Here is a 12,346-nt window from a genome sequence, read left to right as displayed (position 1 = left end):
CCTGGGACCCTTCAGTCCGCAGTCCGTTCTATCCACTGAGCCAAACCGATTAGGGCTTTTTTTTTTTTTTTTTTAAAATATATATATTTTTTACTCATTTCAGAGAGGAAGGGAGAGAGAAATGGAAACATCATTGATGAGAGAAAATCATTGATTGGTTGCCTCCTGCATGCCCCCCTATTGGGGATAGAGCCTGCAACCTGGGTATGTGCCTTGACTAGGAATCGAAATGTGACCTCCTGGTTCATAGGTCAGTGCTCAACCACTGAGTCACACCAGCCAGGCATTAATACTTCTTTACTGTAGGATATCGTTTGTGTCTTCTTTTCCTAGACCATGTTAAAAGTCTGATCTCATCAAATATTCTCTTCTATACCTTCACACCTCATATTAATTGCTCCCTTCTCAAGTCTCATGTCAGTGCTTTCCTATATTTCATGACACTTAAATGTTATTTTATTCATTGAGCAGGATTGAACATATTTGTATATCTAGCTTTGTGCTATATTTAGAATTAGAATATTAAGATAAATAAGCCAGTCCAGGCTTTTGAGGAACCCGTGCTTTTGGACTTCCTTTCTGTATTGGCTGAACACTTGAGATATAAATGTACATATTGTTTGATTAAATGAAAGAGAATAACAGCTAATTTTTTCAGGGATAGTTTGGGAAGGTTTCACAGATGAAATGTCATGGAGATACCATTTTAGTTGGTGCTTAAAGGATAAGATAGTGATAATCACGTGTATATTTGAAGTGGAAGTATTATGGTCAAAGCATAAAGATGTTTATCCCATAAGAGTAAGAGTCAAGTATTGCATATGGTACAGGTGAGAGTTGATGCTGGAAAAGTAGAGTGGATTAAAACACATTAAGTTCCCTCCTACCTCAGCGTCTTTGTATCGACTCTTAGCCTTCTATCTGGAGTGTTCTTATTCTACCTCCCCACATGGATTACTAATTCTTCTTCTTCTTCAAGTGTTAGCTCAAATGCTGCCTTCTCAAGGAGACTTCTTTGACTTTTGTGATTCACCATAGTTAGTTCCCATCTCCCTTCCCTATTTTCTCTTTCTCACCATCATCTTTATTTAAACATTTTTTACAATGTTAGCTTCCTGAAGGTCAGGGACCTTGATGTTTCTTATTCACCACTGGATCCTCAGTTCTTTGGCATAGTCCCTAGCACATAATAGACACTCAAGAATTTGTTGAATAATTAAGCTGTAAAGATTTATTTTTTATATAAAGTAGGTAATCAGATTTGCCTTAAAAAAACAACACAACTATGATCTCTAAGATGAAATCCTGTTATATGGCTTTAACCTTTTGCACTCGGATGTCGAGTGTGACTCGACACGGTTAGCATCGGTAGCAGGAATTGAGAAAAAAGCAAGCGAGTGCAAAGGGTTAAGTATTTATTTTGGCTTTCTCACTTGCAAATTAGAGTTAATCATACATAACTAATTGAGTTATTGTGATGATTATATATATGAGTGCCTTAATCATGATAAACACTCAGATATCATCATCATTTCAGTTTTCAATAGATTAAGATTGATGGGGACATGTTTCCATTTACTGCCATTATTTACTGTTGATCATTTTAGATCTTCTCAAGCAAAGTTTACGTTTACTTCTGGACTCAAAGTGAGGTAAATGAGTGAAATGGTTTGAATAGTTGACTAAAGTATTCTTAGCATTTTGTGTCTTATTACATAGGACTGAACCAAGTTTTAAGTCAGCAAGTGAATCAGGAGATCAGCCCACTGGACAGCATGATTCAAAGACTACAACAGGAGCAAGACCTGAGGCGTTCTGGTGAAGCAGGTGTCAGTAATACCAGCCGTTTAAGTAGAGGTAAGATGTGATGCTTTTAAGTGAAATGTTAAAAACCCGAAACAGTAAATTTTTAACAGTAGAGACGAGATTAAACAAATTATTGTACATCTATAAAATGAAATACTAGGTGCCAAAATGATAATGTTTTTGAAAAATATTTAATGACCTAATGTTCCTAATGTAAGGTTTTAAACTGTAGGTAGAATTTTTAATATGTTTATTCTTCCAAATACCCCATAATAATCATGTAGAACTTAGAAAAACTTCAAAAATAAATGTATTCAGTAATTTATGAAATTTATTAAGAACCACATTCTCAAACAACTAATCACTTTGTTGTATATTATTAAACTTTAAGAGAAAAGTTAAAGCAAATTTATGAACCATAAATGTCCTTGGGTTTGTCTGTTTCTGCTTTTTATATCATTACCCCCCAAAATACTTGGTGAGCATTTTAAAAAAGTAATTATTTTACATCTTTGGGCCTTAACAGTCAATACTTATAACTTATTAACATATTTAATCAACTGAATAACCATGTTTTATTGTTATTAAACTTTTGCCTGTGATTTAGTTCCTGATTTGGTAATGTATTATTTGCCACAATATGAAGTTTCATGTGGAAGTTAGTGTAGATTTTTTTTTTCTATTATAAGCTAATGGAGAAGTGTCTCTAAATATAACTTACGATATTTTTTACTAAGGTTCTGTAAGCTCTACCTCAGAGGTCCATTCACCTCCAAATGTTGGGCTAAGGCGGAGTGGACAGATTGAAGGAGTACGACAAATGCACAGCAATGCACCAAGAAGTGAAATAGCCACAGAGCGGGATCTTGTAGCTTGGAGTCGAAGGGTGGTAGTACCGGAGCTTTCACCTGGTGTAGCCAGGTAAGTGGAGTTGTGGATTCTTATGTACCCCAGTTGTTTGTGTTTATTTTTAATTATAGTTTTAAAAGTACCTTTTCAGCACTGTAATTTACTTTAAATTTATCTGAGAGCTAGTCTTTTAAAATAATCATAAAAAAATTCAATACATTTTTTTTCTAGAATGAGTCATGTAAATGATCTGAAGGGAAGATGTGTTAAGGTGAATCGGGGGAAATCATAAATTTGGACTAACTAAATGTGAAATTTATTGAATAGCATATTTAAATCTTAATCTGTCTTATTTAATTGTAGCTTAAAACACTCCAGAAATTTGTTATAATTAAATTTTCAATGGACTTTATTCATTATTCATATCATTCACAGGCATAATGAAAATTATTTATTGATCATACATTATATATGTTTATATATTAAAATGATTCTATTTTGTATTTAAATATATTATACATGTATAAATTTAAAAGTATTGATTTGATATAATCTTTTTCTTGAGGCTCATGCTATAAGGGAACTTTAAAACCAGTTCTTTTTGATTCTTTAGTAATTTATGAATGTGGTCCATCTGAACCCAGCTTACTACATACTCTTAATACTACACTATAATAAAAAAAATGTGAAGATTAAAATGTGAATTTGATTTTAGGATTTTCTATTTCTTTTTTTTCTTTTTTTCTTATTGATTTCAGAGAGGAGGGGAGAGGGAGAGATAGAAACATCAATGACGAGAGAGAATCCTTGATCGGCTGCCTCCTACAACGCCCCTTGCTAGGGATCGAGCCCGCAACCCCAGCATGTGCCCTTGACTGGAATCGAACCCAGGACCCTTCAGTCCACAGGTTGATGCTCTATCCACTGAGCCAAATTAGCTAGGGCAAGATTTTCTACTTAAAAAACTCAAAAGATAATAGTTATTTACAGATATTCTCTACCTTACAAATTTTTTGACTTTACGATGGTGTGAAAATGATTTGCATTCAGTAGAAACCATACTTCAGATTTTGAATTTTGATCTTTTCTTGGACTGGTGATATGTGGTATGATAATTTGCTCATGACGCTGGTTGGGTAGTGGCAGTGAGTTGCAGCTCCCTGTCAGATATGTGATCATGACAGTAAACATCCTATACTCCATGTTGCCAGTGTTTTTTAGGGAATTATGTTCTGAGCATGTTTAAGGTAGGCTAGGTTAAGCTGTGATGTTGGTTAGTTTAGGTGTATTAAATGCATATTTTCAACTTATGATGAGTGTATCGGGATGTAACCTCATCTTAAGTTGAGGAGCATCTATGCTTAAAATAAATACTTTTGAATGTGAATGTTTATATAGGAAATGCTTTTTTATTGGATAATACTTCAAATTTGTGTTAGGGTACGATTAAATCTACACCTAAGGTATACATTTGAACAATAACTTTATCTGATGGAAAATATACATATCTAAATGTCTTTAATAAAGATTAACTTTCACTTTATTTTTAGTTGGATGCCTATCCACTTTTTAATTCTAACGTTAGGGTTTGGAGGGTGAAGTAATTGAAAACAAAAGAAAGAATAAAACAGACAGAAAATCAGAATATTACTTTTTACAATTGATACAGCTGTGGCTTTATTGTGTATGAACAATGTAGCTTTTACTTGCCGTAAAGTGCGCTTTCTAATACTGCACTCCAATAACAGGTAACATTGAGCTTCTCAGTATTTCTCCCCATGGAGAAGCAGCTGGTTTACTTCTTTAAAATGCAGAGCAGAATATATACATTGCTAAGCTGTTTTTTTCTTCCAAGAATTAGTTCACTTCTCCTCCCCTTCTTAAAAACCTAATGTGCAGTTCCCAGTGATTATCCTTTTGGGGATATATACCAAAGGAATTAAAACTTATGTTCACACAAAAGAACATGAACACTGATGATATACACTGAGTGGCCAGATTATTATGATCTCTGAACGCATAATAATCTGGCCACTCAGTGTATATCCTATATAATAAAAGGCTAATAATGCAAATTGTCCTCTCAACCAGGAGTTTGACCAGCAGGCAGGCCAGCCAACCGCCCAAGTCCTCTCCCCCTGGCCAGGTTGGCCGGACCCCACCCATGCATGAATTCATGCACCAGGTCTCTAATACACACATGCACACACACGTGCGCACGCGCACAGACACACACATACATACACTGAGTGGCCAGATTATTATGCGTTCAGAGATCATAATAATGTGGCCACTCAGTGTATAGCAGTTTTATTTGTAATAGCCAAAACCTAAAAACAACCCAGGTATGTTCTTTAATTGGTGTGTGGTTAAACAAACTGTGGTATATCCACTGCATGGAATACCACTCTGCTATAAGAAAAAGACATAGAGAACATACTAGTGATGGCTAGACGTTGGGGGGAAGAAGGGCTGAGGAAGAGGAGATAAAGATAGGTATGATAATTAGAAAGGCACAACAAGTGATCTCTGTGGTGATGGATGGATACATAAACCTATACATGTGGTGCAAGTAATCACATTCTAACATACATACACGAGTACAAGTAAAACTTGGGAGGTCTGAATGTTGATGGGTTGTATCAGTGTCAATATCCAGGTTGTGATATTGTACTATAGTTTGGCAAGATATTACCATGGGAAAAACTGGATAAAGGAATCTTATTATTTCTTAAAACTAGAGGCCCGGTGCAAGAAATTCATGCACGGGTGCGGGCGGTGTCCCTCAGCCCAGCCTGTACCCTCTCCAATCTGGGACCCCTACCGGGATCGGGCCTAAACAGGCAGTCGGACATCCCTCTCACAATCTAAGACTGCTGGCTCCCCACCGCTCACCTGCCTCTGACTGATTGCCCCTAACTGCTTCTGCCTGCCAGCCTGATCACCCCCTAACCACTCCCCTGCCAGCCTGATCAATGCCTAACTGCTCCCTGGCCGGCCTGATTGCCTCTAACTGCCCTCCCCTGCTGGCCTGGTAACCCCTAACTGCCCTCCTCTGCAGTCTTGGTACCCCCCAACTGCCCTCCCCTGCTGACCTGGACTCCCCCCAACTACCCTCCTCTGCTGGCCTGGCCACCCCTAGCTGCCTTCTCTGCTTGCCTGATCGCCCACAACTGCCCTCCCCTGCAGGACTGGTCCCCCTCAACTGCCCTCCCCTGCAGGACTGGTCCCCCTCAACTGCCCTTCCCCTGCAGGCCTGGGTCCCCCCCAACTGCTCTCCCTTGCTGGCCTGGTCACTCCCTAACTGCCCACAACTGCCCTCCCCTGCAGGCCATCCTTTGGTGGCCATCTTGTGTCCACATGGGGGCAGCCATCTTTGACCACATGGGGGCGGCCATCTTGTGTCTTGGAGTGACGTTCAATTTGCATATTACTCTTATTAGGATTGTATGTGAATCTACAGTTATCTCAATAAAAATTTTAATTTAAAAAACAACAAATAAATTGCTAAGAACTAACAACAATTAAATCAAGGCTAATATTTTCATAAGATTTAAATTAACTCATTTTATTTTCCGCTCAGAATTATGACCAGATGAAAAAGAGATTTTGCAGTTAAGTAAAATGACATTAATGTACTCTAGTAAAAACAAAAGTAACTTTATAGAGCTGTTCCAAATTTGAATGTTAACTCACAGCTGTGAAATTTCCAGGAAAAATTTTACTTTTACATTAATTTCTTTACAATTTTCAAGTTCCAAAACTTGAAAATTGTAAAGAAATTAATGTAAAAGTCAAAATTTTTATTGTGTCCTTCTGAGTTCAGGTTTCATGACATTGTAATTCACAATTAATGTTACTCAGCATTTTCTGTTGTACAATTTCAGCTGAATTCTGGATAGAGTTGAAGTTTTTCAGTAGATGACGGCTGACTTGCCTTTCACTGGAAAGAATGTAGTTCTTTCAGGGCTTTGGGTTATGTTCATTCAGCCTGAAGGTTCTGTGTGCCTTTTTAATTTATATTTATTTTAGGATTTTAGCTATTTATATGGCACACAAGATTATCACAGCATAAGCTCTATGCTGATGTAATATTTCCAACATAAATCCAATTTCTAACTCTATAGAGCAGTTACCTCAGGAATATAATCATGTTCCAGAACCTAATACTTGATTTGACAACAAACATAGCAGAACCAGTAGTATCAAGTTCAAGTAGTCAGTCTATCTTTACCATGTTTCAGTCACCTAATGCCAAATGTCCAGAGCACATAATCTATGAATATAAGCTCAGAAATATTTATCATATGCCTCTATCTGGAAAGAAAACATTAAGAGTAGCATTTCTTCTCTGACACCTAATACCTCTTTAGGTGAGAAATTAGTTGTAAAAATTCAAGATGAACATGTGGCTTTTAATTTTCTTTCAGTAGGCAAGAAGAATGGAGAACTGCAAAGGGAGAAGAAGAAATAAAGACATATAGATCAGAAGAGAAAAGAAAACACTTCACTGCTCCAAAAGAGAATAAAACACCTACTGTCTCAAAGGTAAATAGTAATTACTTTTGATGTGTAATATTTGCTTTATAAGTTTAGTAACCTTTTAAAGACCCTTTTGTAATAAAAAATGTTAACTTTTTAAATAGGATGCTTAATGAAGTAAAATTATATAGTTATTTCTTGATTTCCTCTTTGTATTATCTAGTATATTTACCATTTAAAATACTTTATTTTGCATTTCTTGCCTTCTATCACCTCTCGGCCTTTTGGATAAGATCAAGTGTACATTTTCTGCCTTGCAGCAAAGCTTTTCTCCAAATGGCAATTTTTATATACCCATTAAACCTAATAAATTATATCAGAAGCCTAAGCAAGATCTTTTTTAAAAAAAAAATATATTTTTATTGATTTCAGAGAGGAAGGGAGAAGGAGAGAGAGATTGAAACAATGATGAGAAGGAATCATTGATTGGCTGCCTCCTGCATGCCCCCTACTGGGGATCAAGCCCACAACCTGGGTTTGTGCCCTTGACCAGAATTGAACCTGGAACCCTCAGACCACAGGTTGATGCACTATCCATTGAGCAAAACTGGCTAGGGCAAGTTCGTTTTTTTTGTTTGTTTGTTTGTTTGTTTTTAAGCCTTGCCATTGGTTGCATACTGTGAAACAGTTTTGTGGTTTTGTATTGGTCCTGTTTCGTTGTGGGGTTGTTGTCGTTTGTTTGATTTTTGCTGTGTTGCACTGATTTGTTATTGAAGACAATTAAGTCAGTTATGCTGTTCTAAATAATGGTTCTTATTTCCTTCATTAAAAGAGGTAAATTATCTCTACTAGTTTGACCTGTAGGTTTCTCTCCCTAATCTCAAAAAACTGGAACCAATGTTTTACAGGTGGTCATGCAATAATCTGGGAGAGATACATACTTGCCTCCTTGAGTGTCAAGGTATCACAATTGTCCATTCTTAAATTTTTTAAAAGCGATTAGCTTGAAAGCTTCAAAGCTTTAGAAGCTGAAATTGAGGAAAGCTATATGGGGAAAAAACTGGTTTCTTGACCCAGCTTTATGCTTCTTCCTCTTATTATTTGAGTTCCATAAACCTGAATTAGTCTCCTTTTCTAGAACGTTACTGTTTAGTGAAAAAGTCAAGTAGAACAGTAATATTTATAATATAACCTCTTTTTTTTTTTCAATGGAGAAATGTTTGAGTGCACACATACTAGGCTTCTGACATTGATGATCACAGATGTATAAGTAATGAGATTTCCTATTTTATTTTAGAGTTGCAGTATTTTTTTATTCTAATAATAGAGTCTACTGCTCAGTGGTCGATTGAACCAGGAGGTCACAATTCCATTCCTAGTTAGGGCACATGCCTGGGTTGCATGCTCAATCCCCAGTGTTGGGTGTGCAGGAGGCAGCCAATCAATGATTCCCTCTCATCATTGATGTTTCTATCTCTCTGTCCCTCTTCTTTCCTCTCTGAAATCAATAAAAATATATTTAATAATAGAGAATACTAACTGTGCAGATGGAAAGTATAAATATAAAAACTGTTTAGAAAGTAGTTATGAAGCTGAATTTTGGCAGTAGGTTTGGTACCAAAATTATAGTGGCTTAAACAAGGTGGAAATATATTTCTCTCTGATGTAAAAGCCTCGGTATGTGGTTCAGGCTTGATATGTCCTCAATGTTAAGAACTGAATTTCTTTAATTTTTCTGACCCTTTTGTGTATGAATTTGATCTCATGAATGAAGCTATCAGCATCCTCATTTAAGAGTATAGGAGGGAGAATCAAATCAGTGAAGAAGGTGTAAATGGCACATATACCCTCCTGAGGAAGGTTCTTTGAAGTTCCTTTGCAGCATTGTGCCAGATGGCCTATTAGCCAAAATTTAGCCTCATGAACCTTTGTCAGAGAAAATTTTAATTTTTTTTCTTTAAGAAGGGAGAACAGATATTGGTCAACAGTTTTCCCTTACACTGCATTATTTATTTAGGCATTAAAAACGTTTGTGTTCTTTGACTTGAAATTTATCCTAAAAAAATATAGAATTGTGGATAAAGCTTTTACAAAATAGAACAAATAGCAATTTTTAATGAAGTGGAATTGAGTAGGTAAATATATTTAAGTGAAAGTAGCAGGGTACATTACATTCTTAATGAATTACTCAAAATTTATGAGATTATAGTTTGACTAGTTTTTTTTATAATTTTACATATTTCCCAAATTTTTGAAAAATTTACTAAATCATGCATTATTCCTTTTAGAGAGATTTGTGTGGAGAATCTTGTGTCCTTGTAGTGTATGAAAGTCTTTTATTTCTCTTTGCTATGACTAATAGCTGCCCCAACAAGAATAGAGCTGAAGTGCAGGAAAGAGTTTTAGTGACAAGGCTGGTTGTGGGGAAGGAAATAGAGTGTAGTGGTGGATTGAGGAATATGAATGGTTGAATTCAGATTGCAATTTCATATTGGAGATATTTTTATATTGAAGGTATACACCCTCCTTATACACACCCAGAATCCTTTTGGGGAGTACAAAACAAGACCTAGATTTTAGGTTTTTATCTCTCTTTCCCCAGTGCAACATTACTTACCTAACACAGTGAAACCAAAGCACGATAGGGAGCCACAATGCTAAGGAAGTTATATGACTTACATAGGGAAAGTAATGAAATGCACAGAACATGTTCAAAACAACATAGTATTCTCAGAAAGATAGGAGGGGCTATTGAAAACTTGATACAACAACAAGTCATTTTGAAGAAGATTCTACTAGATGAAACATTGTTACTGAAATTGCAAACTCAGTGGATGGGTTGAATAAAAGAATATTAAAACACTAAAAAATGAGTTGGTAAGCTAGAAAGTCAAGTACTCCCCCAGAATGTATCAACAAAGGGTAAAATGATGGAGAGAATAAGAGAAATGTAAAAAACAAATATATATTTATGTATATGATGTAGAGTTTGTGAGATTAGAAGTAGTAGTATAAGTATCCTATCTAATAAAGAGGGAATATGCTAATTGACCATCACGCCTCACAAGATGGCCGCAACCACAGCCAATAAAGAGGGAATATGCTAATTGACTGTCATGCCCTCACAAGATGGTGACGCTCACAGCCACAAGATGGTGGTGCCCAGTCCCCTCAGCCCCGCCTCATCCAGCCGGAGTCCCCCAGTCCCCTCAGCCCCACCTCATCCAGCCGGAGTCCCCCAGTCCCCTCAGCCCCGCAGGGGAAGGCAGTTGGGGGCGATCAGGCCAGCAGGGGAGGGCAGTTGGGGATGATCATGCCAGCAGGGGAACAGTTAGGCGTCAGTCAGGTCAGCAGGGGAGCAGTTAATGGGCTATCAGGCTGGCAGGCAGAGTGGTTAGGGGCATTCAGGCAGGCAAGCAGGCGAGTGGTTAGGGGCCAGCAGTCCCGGATTGTGAGAGGGATGACTGACTGCCGGTTTAGGCCCAATCCCGCAGGGCCTAAACTGGCAGTCGGACATCACCCAAGGGGTCCCAGATTGGAGAGGGTGCAGGCTGGGCTGAGGGACACCCCCACACACACACACCCCCACCCCATGCACAAATTTCACGCACCGGGCCTCAAGTTATTTAATAAAAGTTAGAGTCTTGAAAGAAGAGAAAATACACAGAGGGGGTAAAGAGTTTTAAAAAAATAATGAACTAGAATTTCCTAGAACTAACCTCTGACTAATATGCCAAATAGGATAAATCAGGAAAAAATAATGTAAAACCAAAATATTTAAAACCTCAACTAAGCACTAAACATTTTGAAAGTTTCTGGGGAAAAAAAGAGAATCACCTTAAAATGAACATGAAGTGTTAATAAAATGAATTCCACTGAGACATTGTATAACTATAACAGCTACCAGAAAATAGTTAAGGAATCATCATCTACATTAAGAAAATTGGCTACAAAACCCCTACACAGTAGGATTTGCACTAGTTTCTGGTTGGAATGGTGACAGCATAGTGGAGCCAAGGGCAAATAGTAAGGCGGTTGATTCAAGCTATTGAAAATTACCTGTTAAGATGGCAGTGTCATTGGAACCAGACTCTTGAAGCTCTGGATTGCATCCTTCTATCAACTCATCCATCTGGCAAGCCCTCACACTTAACCCTCCAGGATATCCACAAATTTGGTGATAGAGGTACTGTCCCATGTGAGGCAAGAGCTATTGTTCTCAAACCCATCATGGTGGTCACCTTTGCTCCAGTCACTTTTAGAACCGTAATAAAGACTGTTGTAGTGCACCATGAAGTTTTGAGCAAAGCTCTTCCTGGGAACAGTGTAGGCTTCAATGTCAAGAATGTGTGTCAAAGATACTTGTGGTGGTAACATGGGTGGTGACAGCAATAATAACACACAAATGGAAGCAGGTGGGCAGCTCAGGTGATTATCCTGAGCCATCCAGGCCAAATCAGCATTGGCTATGCTCCTGTGCTGGATTATCACACCTGACGTTGCTTGCAAGTTTGCTGAGCTAAAGAGAATTAGTTGCTTTTCTGGAAGAAGTTAGAAGATGGTCCCAAATTCGTGAAATCTGGTGATGCTGCCATTGCTGATATAATTTCTGGAGAACCCATGTGTGTTGAGAGCTTCTTTGACTATTCTTCTCTGGGCCGTTTTGCTGTTTGTGACATGAGGTGGAAAATTCTGGGTTTAAATCTATGTATATATAATCTATATATATATCAGTGATGGCGAACCTATGACACACGTGTCAGCACTGACACGCAAAGCCATTTCTGATGACATGTGGCCGCATGCCGAAGATGAAACATTAGCTGCTCCTGAGGATGAAACATTTGCGACTAGAGTCTTGGAGTTAGTTTTTTCCTCAAAGTGACACACTACCCGAGTTATGCTCAGTTTTTTGGTGAAGTTTGACACACCAAGCTCAAAAGGTTGCCCATCACTGATATATATAAAGAGATAATATGCAAATTTGTCCAGGATGCCATAATGTCATGACTATTCAACAGGCTGCGTCGCAGCAGGGGGACTTGCGTGAGGCTCGCTTCCCTGCCCATGGCGCCGGGCAGGGCAAGTAAGGCTGCGGTTCCCGCCCCGCACTGGACTCCCCTTTTTCTCCTGGGTGCATGCACCCGACAAACACCCCCACGACACTGCGCCCCATCTGAGAGCACTCTGCCCGGGGACGCCACCAACG

At 38.0% G+C, this 12,346-nt stretch overlaps 1 protein-coding gene across 1 annotated transcript in view; it reads left to right on the top strand.

Annotated features, from left to right (window-relative positions):
* The window catches only part of PHIP (pleckstrin homology domain interacting protein), a 147,280-nt gene that overhangs the window by 83,294 nt on the left and 51,640 nt on the right, over positions 1-12,346 (top strand). Inside the window, exons 18-20 of the mRNA XM_054722630.1 lie at positions 1,720-1,857; positions 2,544-2,727; positions 7,086-7,203. Coding sequence (XP_054578605.1) covers positions 1,720-1,857; positions 2,544-2,727; positions 7,086-7,203 — 440 coding nt within the window. The remainder of the gene's footprint in view (positions 1-1,719; positions 1,858-2,543; positions 2,728-7,085; positions 7,204-12,346) is intronic.

Source organism: Eptesicus fuscus, chromosome 10 (assembly GCF_027574615.1).
Source record: "Eptesicus fuscus isolate TK198812 chromosome 10, DD_ASM_mEF_20220401, whole genome shotgun sequence".
Lineage (NCBI taxonomy): Eukaryota > Metazoa > Chordata > Mammalia > Chiroptera > Vespertilionidae > Eptesicus > Eptesicus fuscus.
This window is presented reverse-complemented; position numbering and strand designations above follow the sequence as displayed.